This window comes from Bufo gargarizans, chromosome 5 (genome assembly GCF_014858855.1).
Source record: "Bufo gargarizans isolate SCDJY-AF-19 chromosome 5, ASM1485885v1, whole genome shotgun sequence".
In the NCBI taxonomy this organism is placed as follows: domain Eukaryota; kingdom Metazoa; phylum Chordata; class Amphibia; order Anura; family Bufonidae; genus Bufo; species Bufo gargarizans.
In genome coordinates this window covers 355,720,711-355,737,783 of record NC_058084.1, presented here as the reverse complement: position 1 = coordinate 355,737,783, position 17,073 = coordinate 355,720,711, and the positions used below count along the sequence as shown (strand labels likewise).

The 17,073-nt window shown below is 42.9% G+C and overlaps 1 protein-coding gene across 1 annotated transcript in view; it reads right to left on the bottom strand.

The window, feature by feature from the left end:
- PLCL2 (phospholipase C like 2) overlaps positions 1-17,073 on the bottom strand; it is a 216,024-nt gene that overhangs the window by 89,881 nt on the left and 109,070 nt on the right. The window contains exon 3 of the mRNA XM_044294066.1: positions 2,644-5,124. Within this exon, the coding sequence (XP_044150001.1) occupies positions 2,644-5,124 (2,481 nt within the window). The remainder of the gene's footprint in view (positions 1-2,643; positions 5,125-17,073) is intronic.

The window sequence follows — 17,073 nt, the reverse complement described above, 5'->3', positions numbered from 1 at the left end:
ATTTTACTAATAAAATATCTGCCCACCCACCACAGCAAGGTGACCTCCATCCAGGCAGGAACAGATATTTGTTTTTATCAAAATGTAATTTTTTTTTAATGTCTTTACAATACATACTTGAAGGTGTGGCCATCTCCAAGTGTGCATGCACTCCTATCATCCCATTCATTTCACAAGTGCTTTTAATTAGTTCAGTGCAAATAGCTGAGTTTACTCTTTCTCTCAATGGATGCTGGATGGCACACAGGTAATAACTGTAGCAACACAGTTTATGTTTGGGGTCTGCTCCCCTGAATTTATATACCCACTAGCATAGGGATAGGTATTAAACAGAGCAGGTTCAGACTGGATTGAGGTCACCTTGCCGTGGTGGGTGGGCACAGATATTTTTTTTATCAAAATATATTTTCTAACAATCTCATATTAATCCTATCAAATGTGGAATTAATTTATATATAGATTTTGCATATAGTGCCTTGAGAGTGCTGTTATGTTCTGTGAATAATATACAAGAACCAACACTCACCAGTTGGACCCCCACTGCTTCCATGCCTCCTCTACCTCCCTTGGATCTTTGTTTATCTGGCTGCAGCAGTGATGTGTCCATATACACGTGTTTGAAACAGTCGCATGTGTATATGCGCACATCATCACTGCGTCTAATTAAACAAAGACCAGAAGAAGGAAAACTTGAGGCGGCACTGGAAGCAACGAGGATCCAACGGGTGTGAATTGGTTCTCATGTCTTGTTACTGCATTTATTGCTTTTGCCTGCATTTTTCCCCAACTCAGGAAACTCCTCTAGCTTCAATGGAGGTCTATTTTTCTGGACCATAAATTGACAGCAGTGAATTTACCCCTAATGTGTCTGGCTGTTATATTAGTAAAAGGAATCAACTAATTAGAAGGATTGGCTCAAAACCCTATAGTATACTTTACCCTTAAATGCAAAACAAATCTCAAGTCACCAGACATCTTTGTGTTTTGTGAGCTCTTTAGATTTTATTCATGTGCCTCTCATTCAAGGCACAACCCACTGTCCTGACAAACAACCTTGGTCAACTCAACGGCACCTATATGGTTTTGGAATTAAGATGGCCTGCACTGACTAAAGCTAATGATAAAGAAATTATCCTGATGAATTCTCAGAAAAATCAAGAATGAAGTGACAAAATTACTGCTCTTGAGTGTCATGTACCTCACATGAAGTTATTACCCTTATTACCCCAATGTGAAAATTACAGATATATCAGTCTCAATAATGTTCCGCAATCTCTGAAATCCTTGAAGATATTTCTTAATTTCTGTGCCCCTTTTTAGGATAACTCCAGGGAAGCGGAGCAAAGCATGTGCACCAAGTCAAATGGTCTTCTGCATGTCAAAGAAAAATAATGACTCTCTATTTCAAACAAAGCAAAACTTCAAACCTGTGAATTAAAACAGGATCCTTAAATATTTATTTAAACCACATGTTAGCATGGTGGGACTTTATGACCAGAAATATATTCTAGCCACTCGCATTAGAACTGCCGCAGTAAGTATTAAAAAGAATCAGTCACGGAAGGCAGATTGTCCTTTATAGGAATGTCTGCCTGCACGTAAACTGAAACGTTTAGGTTGTGACCACATTACAGGCACCACTCTCATTGTGCCCTCACCATTGCTTGACATTGTTTATTCAAATTAATTATTCCAGCCAGAAGTTCCTAGACCCTGGCAAAAAAAACTGTAATGGCCCCTCCAACTTTCACGTACCATGTACAGTACTCTTATGTTGCTCTGTCAAGTACAAACACCAGGAAGAACTTTTCATACAATGCAACTGTAGGTCCCACCTAGGCAGATTTTGCGGAGTAAAGCCAGGCCAGACAGAAATTTACCCTTTACAGGTTGTCATTCTGATGAATATACGCCAATGTAAGAGAACAACGTCATTATGGTGAATTGAAGGAGGGAACCCCTTCATTCTTAAAGGGGTTGTCCACGTTTGCGATCCTTTTTCAGACTCCTTCCGGCATGGCCAGACCCACAATAGTGAGCATACTTACCTTATCCCTGCCACTGGGTTCCAGCTCCATCCTTCCTCCTCATCCTCCACTGGTCCCGGCTGTACCCATGTCAACATTCTGTTTGATGTGGGTCATGTGACTGCTGCAGCCAATGAAAGAGTATGGTGGTCAAGTGATGTGACACATGGGTGATATGTGACCGCCACTGGCAGTCATAGCTATGGCTGTCGCGTGACCCACATCAAACAGGATGTGAATGCAGTTCCAGCCAGTGGAGCGGGAACCCAGTGGCGGGGATCAGGTAAGTATGCTGACCACCGTGGGTCCGGCCATAGTGGGGGGAATTCTGAAAGAAAAAAAAAACTGCAAAGGTGGACAACACCTTTAAGGTGTAAGGCGGAAGTGTAATTACAGAATCAATCATTGAGACTCAATTCAAACATATACTAATACAGAGCAATATCAAACAGGTAAAGATTACAAGATTCATGATACAAGAGTGCAGCTGCTCAGTGCAAGAAAAACATAACATTGAAGATGAAGGAGGGCTGAGATTCACAAAAATACACTTCTATATGAATATATTTGCTTCCCTCGAGATAAATTTAATTCTAGCCTTTAATAGTTTTCTTACCTGCATATTTTCCCGTAGGTCTGTGGCTTCTCTTATAGGCTGAATGGCGTTTTTGAAGACTTCATCAATGGACTTTATCAGTAAGGTCCTCATTGATGCATAATCCCTTGATTTCTTAGCTTTCCTAACGGACAGACCACGTTTGTGAGGCTTTCCTCCACCCCTGCGATTTGTAATAGCTACATGGACAAATAAAGAGGCATGAGCCAAAACATCTCCAGTTAAAGACTGTAGTGGAACATGTCTGTAGCCAGGCTGTAGACACTCAAATGGGATAGTATACTGCCCAATAAACTCATCTCCAATATAGTCATCATCGAGCACCACAAAGCGAACCATTGTGAGTTCTGGAAGATTAATCTGAAATTCAAAACTTTCATCAAATATTGGATTGTCTCCATTCTGATGCACTGTTTTTGTCCTCTGCTCAGCGCAGTCAGCAGGTATTCCATGGATTTCAACATAGACATAAGGATCCACAACATCTCCTTTTGCTCCTGACCCTTTAGGTTTGGGAAAATTCTGCCCACTTATGATTTTTATATGAAGAAGCTGAGGGGAAACTCCAGGCACAGAATCTCTTGTGTTTGCGCTAAAAAAAGAGATTTGCTCACGCATGATAGCAGGTCGTAGAACAAATCCACAGTTTCCATTCTGTCGAAACCAGCCGATGTTAAGATCCATCATTAGACCTGGAGTCTGAAAATTCATGGCAACTATTTGACACCCACATTTCCAATAATCTTGAGGGTTCATGTTACTGGAGTCTATTCTCATTGGGCTTGGGAATATCCGAGACAGAAACTTTTTGTTATAGTTGACAAAATCACCAGGACTTTCATTTGCATATTTGCCAGCTGCCACTTCATTGAAGGAGCAGACTTCCCAATACTTCTGGCTCTGGAAAGATGTCTGGAAATCAGTGAACTGAACAGACTTACAAAGGCTTACAAGGTCAGACAGCTCTTTGCAAAGCTGTATTCGCTTCACAGGGACAATATGTTGCTGCTCTTCTCCTTTTTCCACCCGCTGAGACATCTCTATACCTTCATCTTCGTCTGTAACATCACCTTCAAAACCTGAACACTCAGGGGGTAGTTTTTTACCCTTTATTAATATTTTGCCAATTAAAGCCTCAGGAGATGGAAGATACGCCTCTTCTGCATTTGGAGGACTGGTATAAAGTTTGTCTCCTAAGATTTTGTTCATGTGTTGAACCATGACTTTCTGCTGCCTGACAGAACAATGGTTTTCTAAACAAAGAACCAATGGGAACTCTGAGGCATGGAAGGCATATTTGTTAATGATGTCAATGACACTACGGAAGACAATCTGTGTGGTCATTGTGTGGCCAGTGTAAATCACAGGTTCATTATCTGGACCATCCCAGACATCCAGTTCAACACTTCTGCAACCCATTTTGAGAGCACGAATATACCCTGTAATATCTGAAGGACCCCTAAACTGATCTTCTATTAAATATGTATTATGGGATGAATTTATATAGTAGTGGGATAAAGGTTGGGTCATATCTTGGCAAACTTTTTTGTGTTCGGGCTCAAAAATACTACAATCTGGAGATATAAGATAATTTGTAAAGCCATCCAAAGACAGGCAACCTTTTTCCTGGCCTTTGGATGGTTCATATTTCTTGATAATGTCAAGGCTGATTTCCTCTGTTACTTGTGCCACACCCTGCTCTGCTTCCAAGAACATCATGAGGTCTTTTGTGTCCAAATATTCCTTATTGCTTGAGAATTGCACTAGCAAAAAGTATATCTCTGGTCTAGTGCACAGTTCATGGAAAACTTCAATAAACTCATCTTGGGTAACATCGGTGTGACATTTATCTTTAGATTTATGCAATTCTTTGAATTTTAATTCAATTTTGCTGTTCTTAAGACCTGGGTTTAACTTTTTTATAAATTGTACTGCTTTACATAGAGGTACCTGTCCTGCATTCTCCTCATCTACTTCCCTGAACATTTGAGACAGCCACGACATCCGCATGTTATCCTGGAAACTTTCAATCATGTCAAGAGTATGTTTCCCATATGAAATTAAATACCGTAAACCTGTTACCCAAATATTGGCAATATCAGCAGAGTTTGCAACAAGATCTAAGGATTCATAATTATCTCCATATATTATAGAAAAAGCACAGTCTTCAGATATCTGGTCATAAATTCCATTGCTACGAAAAATTTCAGTATTTTTTCCAGTTCGGACCTCTTTCACAGATCGAATGTCAATTTTTGCTTTTTCTGAATCTTTCTTTGAAGGCTCCCACCTCAAGGATTGCATATCTGCATCCAAAAGAAAATATCTGTGATAGATCCTAGAGTTGGAACGGACTTTTTTCAGTTCTGATCCTTCAACCATTGCATTGATGCAATCGCTTGCGCTGCTAATCTTTTTCTCGGCTGGCATACTGCTGAATGATACAGTCTTCTTCCGTTCTCTCTTCTGCTTTGTGCCATCCTAGAAATAAAAGTTTAGCAGATTAGTCACAAATAAACGAAAAATAAAACATTATTAATAAAAACATAAGTAAACATAAGTTGCTTCTGGGTAGTGTTAAAAAAAAAACACATTTAATATAGGCCACAAAGGGTTAAAAAAATAAGAAAAGTAAAGAAACCATACTCCCCTCCACAATCCTTCTGCTGATGCTGTTCCAACATGGGTCCGAACCTCGCTGCTTTTCACTTCCTGGTTCCAGCTCAACACAGAGGAAATGCCACAAAAGATCCAATTAGCCAATGAATGGCCATAGTAGTGACATGCCTCAGCCACTGGTTAACTGAATCAGACTTTCCTGGCGTTTCCAGTGTGTCAAGCCAGGACCAGGAGATAAAGAGCAGCAGGGACCAGACAAGTGCCGGAACGGTATTAGGGAGAAATCGGTGAAGCTGAGTCCAGTCTGTTTTATTTTTAACTTTTTGTGGTCTTTTTCTAACCTTTTTTCCCATTCAAGGTAAGATAAGAATTGCTTTTATAACAACACTTTCCTACTAAGTATATCTGTTTTCTGTTCTGTTTTAAATAAAATTCCCACATCGAAACTTAGAAAATGATTGCAAGGGCAAAAAGACTGAAAAAAGTGATTTTTTTTAAAATACTGGGTAGAAGAGGTTTCATAAATCTACATACAATAGTAAAAAAAAAAAAATCTAATAAACTAACTAATAGAAAGGAATATTTATATGAAAACTTTAATTCTCCAAGCGCGGTAGAAGTAGTTTTGACAATTACAGTTTAAGTTAGACCCATGATCAGCCGATTGCTCTGATGGCTCTCATATTATAGGGGCTGTTTGCAATGACACAACTACTTAAATCAGGCTTTAGAAGAACATCTCTAAACCAAACTATTATACCAACTGTAAAACATATTTAGCCAATGATGCGAGTCTATACAGAACAGCAAATTAAGCTTTCAATCAAATGTGTGTTCGAGCTGAGGTAGGCTTTTCTAAATCTGGTCGCAGACATTTAGGAGACCACAACAAAGTTCATTGACTCTGTCAAACCAAAGTATGGCATGCTATATTCCAGAATACTTTGAAAAAGCACTTGGAGGCTGCAGCTGTCGGCCTAGGTTAGAGCCAGGAGATTTAGCATTAACACACTGTACTCTGACCAGGCTTCATAATCTACTTTTGAGCCAACAAGTAATTTAAAACAGGACAAGGACAACAGAGAGAACACACAGAAGAAACCACTGATAATGATCCAGTAGTGATGTGAAGTTTGCACATAGAAGACTTATTTGATACATGCACAGGAAGGATGGGTCTCATAACAAAACCATAAGAGGGGCCCGAGTCGACTTTGTGTTGATGTACACCACTGTACCCACCACCTCTATTGTAGATCTACAGCATTGCATGAACTTAGGAGTCCGAAGGTCGTAGCATGGCTTAACTGATATTGATATAAGGCATTATAATCAAAAATGTCAAGCTTCCCTGCAAATGCTAAAGAGGTTTTCAGAGACTGTGATATTGATGACCTATCCTCAGAACAGGTCATTAATATCAGATCGGTGGAGACCCCCACCAATCAGATATTTGAGGAGACAGCAGAGCTCCAGTGAGGGTCACTGCCTCCCAAGCACAGCTCTGACCACTGGATAGCGGCTGTACTTCGTATTGCAGCTTAGCCCTCTTCATTTAAATGGGACGCCACTGACCTAAGAAGAGGCTGCAGCAATCACCAAATCAACCTGGCCTCTTCACACATCTTATTGTCAGGGATCCCAGGAGTTAAAACCCTGACCAGTCTGATATTAATGACCTATCCTGAGGACAGGCCATCCGTATCATAACCTCAGAAAACCTCTTTAACTTTCAAGCCAATCTGAGTGTTTGAGGACTTCATAGACCTGTGATGTTCATCTGCCCTTAACCGTTCAAACCTCCAGAGAGTCCATGACATTTGGGGACTCAAAGGCGAGATACAAAGAGCTGGATGTGCCGTCTTCATCAGCCAAGTAATTGCAACATTACACAAGTGAGAGATGCTGAATACTTTGATACTACTTTTAGACCTCAGTTTGGCACATTCATTAGAAACTAGAGACACCTAGAAGCAATCAGTGCTTTACATGGCAATGGCATCTGGAAACATGTCAAAAAAACAGAATAGCTTCTTCCAAGTATTTTTCTCATCATGACAGCTCACTGGTTTGTGCATATGGCTGCCAAAATGTGCTCCACAGAAAGATATCCTGCACAAAGGTATAAGGAGGAAAAAAACTGTTCTTAGAAACACACATTTTATAGTGCAGTTTCAGTCACAGATTCATTAAAGCGGGTTTCTGAGTGTTTAATATCAGGATAGGTCATCAATATCAGATTGGTGGGGGTCTCTCCCTTTTGATCATCTGTTTGAGGAGGCCATGGCACTCCAGTGAGCACTATGGCCACCTTGCTGCTTACCAAGCACAGTGCCGTCCATTGTATAATTGCTGTGCTTGATATTGCAACTCAGCCCCCTTCACTTGAAGGGGACAGAGCTGCGTCTAGGCCATGTGAAAGAGAAACGTGTTGTCACTGGCCCAGAAGCAGTCTACAGCACTCACGAATGCGACGTGGTCTTTGCAAACAGCTGATCGTGTGGGTGCCGCGAGATGGACCCCCACCAATCTGATTTTGATGACCTATCCTGGGGATAAGTAATCAATATTGAAATCTTGGACAAGCCCTTTAGTCTATTCTGTAGGTTATACCACCTGAAAGGGAAATTCTGTTACATAATTAGAAATAAAAGTGATATTTGCATATAAAATGCACTGCAGCATTTGCAGAACATAATCACCCCATGTGTTACCATAAAATCAGGAGCTCTTCCATAATTACAGATTATGGGGCACATTTATTAAGACCGGCTTTTTAGACGCCGGTCTTAATAAAGCCCCATAGCTGGCGGTAGAGGAGCAAGCCTCTCCAGAACTTCGGCGCATGCAGCGCCAATTCTAACTGTAAGCCAGTTTCCGAGCTGTCTTACATTGAGGGTCCATTCACACATCCGTATGTGTTTTGCGGATCCACAAAACACGGACACAGGCAATGTGGGTTCCACATGTTGCGGACCGCACATCACCGGTACTATAATAGAAAATGCCTAATCCTGTCCGCAATCGCGGACCCGGAAGTACGTATCCGCATTTCCGGACAGCACACCGTGTGGCCCCATAGAAATGAATGGGTCCGCAATTTTGCACGTGTGAATGTAGCCTTAGACAAATTTTCTACGCCTAAAACAGGCATCGAAAATAGTTAATGAGACAGGCCTACCGGCCTGTCCCCTTCCCCGCCCACAATTTTAGACCTGGTGTGAGCGGGGAAAAGTCATAGATAGCGGCGCAACTAACTGTTGCACCGCCATCTGTGCCTGAAATACGCCTTTCGTAATTTAGGAGTATTTCAGATTAATAAATGACCCCCTATGTCTCTTACATGTAATGGCAGCACGTACAGAAAAGACACCAATACCTTCCATCGTACCTATGGATATTTAAGAAGATGCTTTTAGAGACCATGCAAGTGTGTGCTGGAGAACAGCATATTGAACACCAAACCACATAATACGCAAAAAAGCACGACTGAAAGAGCAGACAATATAGATGGACCATGGCCCCTTTGCTTGTGATGTGGTTGTGTTTTTTTACTCACTACAAATGGGACCCAGAGAGTCCCCCCTCTAGAGGCATCCCGTCAATAGAGGCAGACCACAAAGCAGCTGTGGGGTCCGGAAAGTGTCCCCCCACTTTCCAACCAAAATACAAGGCATTCAATTTCCATCTGTAGTAACACTACTAGACCATTAGGAATTATTATAAATCAATCCTGCCCCTGAGCATCCCATGCCTGCCCTCCCCTCATGCTTCTTCCTCCTGTGTGATCTTGCATATTCACTTGGTTGTGTGTATCCAGAAGAACTGTGAGTCACATTCAGCTGGAGAATAAGCAAGTAGATTCTCTGCTGTTGGTACTAGCTGAATTTTTTTAAATTGTCGGCATCTGGCTCAGAGTCTCAATCTGGAGCCACTGCAGCAAGAGTGACCTCAAGGGGAGTAAGAACTTGAGAAGAGATCAGAGGAGGCAGGTGCAGCTGCACAAGTCCACAAGTTGGCCTCAGATATACTAATCCTAACCATGAAGTAAATCATTTAGAGGTTTATTTTTATTCCTGGTTGCCCAGATTTCCAAAAAGGTTTCATTCAAAACCCACTAAGTAGCCCTAACTGTACACATATTTTCATCTTAAAGAGGACCTCTCACCTCTCCTGACATTTAGTAACTACTTGCATTCCCCATTTAATAATTCTGTAGCATCTTTTCAAACTGTATGTTGTGCAGTATCTCCATTATTTCTATTAGATATTTATGAATGAACTGCCAACTGGGTGTTAACATTGGGGGGGTCCCTACAAAGTCTGCCACTTGCTGCCCTGATTGGACTCAGCTGCAGATTCATTAACTTTTAGTAGCATTAACAGAGGAATGGACAGACACAGGGGGAGAGTTATCAAACTGGTGTAAAGCAGAACTGGCTTAATTGCCCATAGAAACTAATCAGATGCTTTCATTTTCCAATAGAGCTGTGAAAAATGAAAGGTGGAATCTGATAGGCGGCTATCGGCAACTAAGCCAGTTCTACTTTACACCAGTTTGATAAATCTACCTCAAAGAGTCATAAGAACAGGGTCAACAAAATGGTCACTTCAATTACTTAGTAAAACCAACAGGACAGAAGAGGGAACAGATCTTTAAAGTATTTAACAAAGCGATGTAAGTAGTGGGCCTAAAATGTGATTAAAAGAAATAAAAAATAAAAAGAAAACACATTGAATTGTGATGTTTAAAAATATCTACCTTCAAGATGTCTCCTATATAAGTTTTCTTGGTGTTTCAAGTATCACAGAAGACTTTAAAGTCCATGAACAAAAGAACATGCAATATGCATTTACCTCAGATCTTAAAGGGGTTCTCTGGGAAGTAAGAAAACGCTTAAATATTACTTTATTATAAATATTTCCAAATACCTTTCATTAGTTATAATGGCTTGTTTTGTCAAAGGAGAAATCATTAGGAGAAATAAAATGGCTGCCGTCCTATTAGTACACACAAAACTTGTCCTAACCACACAGGAGGACAAGTTTCTTCAGAACACTGAGCTAAAGAGCTGTCTCATCCTCAGTTCTGCTCGTCAGGGATTATGATCCTGAAAACAGCTAATATGATCTTAAGCTGAATCATGAGAAGACATGAAGTACAGAGAGGAGGGTGGAGGTATGGTAATGAGCAGCAGCACTTGTATGCAGTCATCCTGTCCGTCTTCTCTGTTTTACAGGCTATGGCGGCACTAAAGCGCACCCATTAGCGCTGGTGACATCACCAAGCTCACTGCTAGGCGGAAGCCTCTGCCTAGCTTTACTCATGCCCGGTACATCACCGGATCTCCAGAAAAGCGATTCAGCGCAGGGCAAAGGAGAGATTTGGAGCATGAAATGGGTATTTAGAAAGGTTACATGATGTTCATATTGTTAATACCGTGATCAGAACCGTATACTGAGACCAGTTGTATATGTTTACTTACAGTTCCACCAAACTGTGCAAATCATATCGCAAACCGTAAAAACTGCTTATCAGAACATTATCGGTTTAGATATGCCTCTCAGAGCAATTATAAAGTGCTTAAATAACTTAAAGCGAAAGTACAGATACTGAAGAGAAAAATATATCCACCATTTATGTTGAATGACAAGATAGAATCGTTAAACCACCATTTTGTGATACTTTATGCAACACGTGTTTGTACATGAACTATCTGCTGCGGAGGTGGAAGTGTTATATACGTATGTAAGAAAAGTTGAAGTTAATAAAGACGTTTTTTAACCTGTCACCTAAAAAAACCCTCCCAAACCACCAGCATTACCTTAACCACCTCCCGACCGCTGTACGCACCGATGCGTCCGGGAGGTGGTTGTTTAGTTCCTCCTGGACGCATCGGCGCGTCCTCTCGCGAGACGCGAGATTACGTCACAGCCGGCCCGCGCATGCGCATCGCGGGCCGGCATTTCGCAGAAGACTATTTCGTCAGCAGCCTGCCGGCCACGATCATTGGCTGGCAGGCTGCTGATTTTTAAAAAAAACCAATCAGCAGCCATATAACCCCACATATTAGTAAATATGATGGGGTTATATGGCTGCTGTGCTCCTCTGCTCCTTCTTTTGGTCGGTTGGTTCCAGCAGAGGAGCAGAGGAGCACATCTACTGTGAGTACCCACCACACCACATTTAGCCCCCAGATCACCCCAATTAACCCTTTGATCACCCCTTTTATCCCCCCTGTCAATCACTAGTGAAAGGAAAAAAGTGATCAGTGCAAACTGTCACTTTTTTTTTTCACTGTTATTGACCGTTAGGTTTTAGGTATAGTTTAGGTCCCTTGGTTAGGTAGTTAGCGATCAGTTAGCGCCCAGCCCACCGCACCGCAGTCCGTTATTCGCTGATTAGTGTATCGCTAATCAGCATTTGTACTTTTATAGTATCTGAAAGTGATCAAAACTGATCACGGTCAGATCTATAATAGTACTAGTGTCACTTTAGTTCGCCCTCCACCCAAAACGCAGTGTTTGCCCGATCAGGCCTGATCGGTCGCTCACACGTGCGTTTGCCCACGCCCGCCCCACCGCAGTGACAAAAAAATTATTTTTTTTTGATCACTGCACATTCACTTTACACGCACTGCGGCGATAAAAAAATCAGTTTTGATATTTTTTATCAACCGCAGCGGCATCCGGTACTTCGCTAGCCTCCCATTTGTAAGACAGGCTTGCTTTTTTTTTCTTGGGTAGTCTCAGGGAATACCCCGAAATTTAGTTGCCCACATGTCTAACAGGGGGTATTCTTCTGAAGAGGCCTACAGGCTTCTGACCCAGTCGGATGAGGAGTGGGAACCCTCATCTGATGAATCCAGCGGGTCAGAATACGAACCTGTAGAAAGCAGTGGCTCTCTGACCCAAAGTTCGGACGAGGAGGCTGAGGTCCCTGATAGCACCAGGCGTACCCGGCCCCGTGTCGCTAGACCGCAGGTTGCGCAGGATCCGCTTCAAGAGCAGCAGAGTGGGGCTGGTGCTGTCGGATTACGTGGTGAGGCATACACCAGCAGCCCAGCCCTTCCTGGACCTAGTACCAGCACTGCCGTACAACCTGGTGAAGTAGCGAGCACCAGAAGGGCAGTTGAAGCTGGTACGGTGGCACGTGCAGTAGTGACCCCGTCGCAGCCACCGCAAAGACGTGCCCGTAGAGCCCCTAGAATCCCAGAGGTGCTGGCAAACCCTGATTGGCAGTCCCCAACTTCAGCCGCACCCGTAGTTTTCCCTTTCACCGCCCAGTCTGGAGTTCGGGTTGAGACAGCTCAGATCGATTCGGCCCTGGGATTTTTTGAGCTGTTCTTGACTGCGGAGCTTTTAGACTTAGTCGTGGCAGAGACAAACAGGTATGCCACACAATTTATCACCGCTAACCCGGAAAGCTTTTATGCCCAGCCTTTCCGGTGGAAACCAGTCCAAGTTTCCGAATTTAAAACTTTTCTGGGCCTCCTCCTCAACATGGGCCTGACAAAAAAGCATGAATTGAGGTCATATTGGTCCACGAACCCGATTCATCACATGCCCATGTTCTCTGCTGCTATGTCCAGGACACGATTTGAGGTCATCCTGCGTTTCCTGCACTTTAGCGACAACACCGCCTCCCGTCCCAGGGGCCACCCTGCTTTTGACCGGCTCCACAAAATTCGGCCCCTCATAGACCATTTCAACCAGAAATTTGCAGATATTTATACCCCAGAGCAAAACATCTGCATAGACGAGTCCCTAATACATTTTACCGGGCGCCTTGGCTTCAAACAATACATCCCAAGCAAGCGCGCCCGGTATGGGGTCAAATTGTATAAGCTCTGTGAAAGGGCCACAGGCTATACCCACAAATTTCGGGTCTATGAGGGAAAAGATCAGACCCTGGAGCCGGTCGGTTGCCCTGACTACCTGGGGAGCAGTGGGAAGACAGTTTGGGACTTGGTGTCACCCTTATTCGGCAAGGGGTACCATCTTTATGTGGACAATTTCTACACAAGTGTGGCCCTCTTTAGGCATTTGTTTTTAGAACGGATTGGCGCCTGTGGTACCGCGCGAACTAGTCGCGTGGGCTTCCCCCAACGGCTCGTTACCACCCGTCTTGCAAGGGGGCAGAGGGCCGCACTGTGTAACGAAGAACTGCTCGCGGTGAAATGGAGAGACAAGCGTGACGTTTACATGCTCTCCTCCATTCACGCAGACACGACAATACAAATTGAGCGAGCAACCCGTGTCATTGAAAAGCCCCTCTCAGTCCACGACTATAACCTCCACATGGGAGGGGTCGACTTCAATGACCAGATGTTGGCTCCGTATTTAGTTTCCCGACGCACCAGACGCTGGTATAAGAAGGTGTCTGTATATTTAATTCAATTGGCTCTGTACAATAGTTTTGTTCTCTACAGTAAGGCTGGGAGAACTGGATCCTTCCTCAAATTTCAGGAAGAGATCATCGCGAACCTCCTGTATCCAGGAGGTTCCGTGGCCCCATCCACCAGTGTAGTTAGCCGTCTACACGAGCGACACTTCCCCAGTGTCGTTGCTGGTACCTCAAACCGACCGCCACCCCGAAAAAAATGTTGTGTCTGTAGCAGGAGTGGAATAAGGCGTGACACCCGCTATTTCTGTCCTGACTGTCCCGACCACCCTGCCCTATGCTTAGGGGAGTGTTTCCGAAAGTACCACACACAGGTACACCTAGCATAGGGATCACATCTCACCAGGATAGGCACACAGGGCTATTAGGGCCCATTCACTCACAGCTGCTGCAAACGTCTCCTTTCACATGGGACAAAGTGCATAACGCACTTCGCCACATCTTTGGGCGATTTGCGCTTTGCACATTGACCCATGGGGAAGGAGAGGTTTGTTCTATAAAGGTAAAAAAACAAAAAAAAAAACAAAAACAAAAAAAAAACAGGTAAGCAACAGGTTAATGTTTAGTTCCAAAAGTTAAAGTTACATGTTCTGTTCCAAAGTTAATAAAATTATTGCGTTGTGGCCTGGTTTTTTCATTTTTTTTTTTTTTTTTTGTCTTTTTACCTTCCAGGTGGACCAACCGATCGACCAGCTGCAGCACCGATGTGCATTCTGACAGAAGCATTGCGCTGTTGTCAGATTACACGCAAGTCGGTGTATGCGGCGCTGCAAGACGGGATTTTCTCCTCTGCAGTGACAGATACGTTTGCCGAGGCATACGAGCTGAGGAGGAGGCGGCGTTCCTATGCTTTGGCAAGCACTTTGTATGTATATATATATATATATATATATATATATATATAAAAAAAAATCCCGGCAATGATTTATTCATCCACATCGATTGATGCGAATGGAGAAATCTGGTTTGCCAGGGCATACGAGCTAAGTGGGTATGGATGTAGGGCGGAGCTCCTATGTCCTGGCAGACGCCTTTCCCCTCCATTTTTTTTTTTTGGCAGAGATTTTTTCATCCACATTGATCGATGCGAATGAAGAAATCTGTGCCGTTCATTTTTTTCTTTCAGCCCAGAGGCTGAACGGAAAAAAAAATCTCATTACCTGTATGCTCAATATAAGGAGAATAGCAGAAACTCCTAATGCTGGCCATACATGTAATGATTGCGGAGACCCTCAAATGCCAGGGCAGTACAAACACCCCACAACTGACCCCATTTTGGAAAGAAAACACCCCAAGGTATTTGCTGAGGGGCATATTGAGTCCATGAAAGATTGAAATTTTTGTCCTAAGTTAGCGGAAAGTGAGACTTTGTGAGAAAAAACAAAAAAAAATCAATTTCCGCTAACTTATGCGAAAAAAAAAAAAATTCTATGAACTTGCCAGGCCCCTCATTGGATACCTTGGGGTGTCTTCTTTCCAAAGTGGGGTCACATGTGGGGTATTTATACTGCCCTGGCTTTTTAGGGGCCCTAAAGCGTGAGAAGAAGTCTGGGATCCAAATGTCTAAAAATGCCCTCCTAAAAGGAATTTGGGCCCCTTTGCGCATCTAGGCTGCAAAAAAGTGTCACACATCTGGTATCGCCGTACTCAGAAGAAGTTGGGGAATGTGTTTTGGGGTGTCATTTTACATATACCCATGCTGGATGAGAAAAATATCTTGGTCAAATGCCAACTTTGTATAAAAAAATGGGGAAAGTTGTCTTTTGCCAAGATATTTCTCTCACCCAGCATGGGTATATGTAAAATGACACCCCAAAACACATTCCCCAACTTCTCCTGAGTACGGCGATACCAGATGTGTGACACTTTTTTGATGCCAAGGTGGGCAAAGGGGCGCATATTCCAAAGTGCACCTTTCGTATTTCACCGGTCATTTTTTACAGATTTTGATTGCAAAGTACTTCTCACACATATGGGCCCCTAAATTGCCAGGGCAGTATAACTACCCCACAAGTGACCCCATTTTGGAAAGAAGACACCCCAAGGTATTCCGTGAGGGGCATGGCGAGTTCCTAGAATTTTTTATTTTTTGTCGCAAGTTAGTGGAATATGAGACTTTGTAAGGAAAAAAGAAAAAAAAAAAAAATCATCATTTTCCGCTAACTTGTGACAAAAAATAACAAATTCTAGGAACTCGCCATGCCCCTCACGGAATACCTTAGGGTGTCTTCTTTCCAAAATGGGGTCACTTGTGGCGTAGTTATACTGCCCTGGCAATTTAGGGGCCCAAATGTGTGAGAAGTACCTTGCAATCAAAATGTGTAAAAAATGCCCTGCAAAATCCGAAAGGTGCACTTTGGAATATGTGCCCCTTTGCCCACCTTGGCAGCAAAAAAGTGTGACACATCTGGTATCGCCGTACTCAGGAGAAGTTGGGGAATGTGTTTTGGGGTGTCATTTTACATATACCCATGCTGGGTGAGAAAAATATCTTGGTCAAATGCCAACTTTGTATAAAAAAATGGGAAAAGTTGTCTTTTGCCAAGATATTTCTCACCCAGCATGGGTATATGTAAAATGACACCCCAAAACACATTCCCCAACTTCTCCTGAGTACGGCGATACCAGATGTGTGACACTTTTTTGATGCCAAGGTGGGCAAAGGGGCGCATATTCCAAAGTGCACCTTTCGTATTTCACCGGTCATTTTTTACAGATTTTGATTGCAAAGTACTTCTCACACATATGGGCCCCTAAATTGCCAGGGCAGTATAACTACCCCACAAGTGACCCCATTTTGGAAAGAAGACACCCCAAGGTATTCCGTGAGGGGCATGGCGAGTTCCTAGAATTTTTTATTTTTTGTCGCAAGTTAGTGGAATATGAGACTTTGTAAGGAAAAAAGAGAAAAAAAAAAATCATCATTTTCCGCTAACTTGTGACAAAAAATAAAAAATTCTAGGAACTCGCCATGCCCCTCACGGAATACCTTAGGGTGTCTTCTTTCCAAAATGGGGTCACTTGTGGCGTAGTTATACTGCCCTGGCAATTTAGGGGCCCAAATGTGTGAGAAGTACCTTGCAATCAAAATGTGTAAAAAATGCCCTGCAAAATCCGAAAGGTGCACTTTGGAATATGTGCCCCTTTGCCCACCTTGGCAGCAAAAAAGTGTGACACATCTGGTATCGCCGTACTCAGGAGAAGTTGGGGAATGTGTTTTGGGGTGTCATTTTACATATACCCATGCTGGGTGAGAAAAATATCTTGGTCAAATGCCAACTTTGTATAAAAAAATGGGAAAAGTTGTCTTTTGCCAAGATATTTCTCTCACCCAGCATGGGTATATGTAAAATGACACCCCAAAACACATTCCCCAACTTCTCCTGAGTACGGCGATACCACATGTG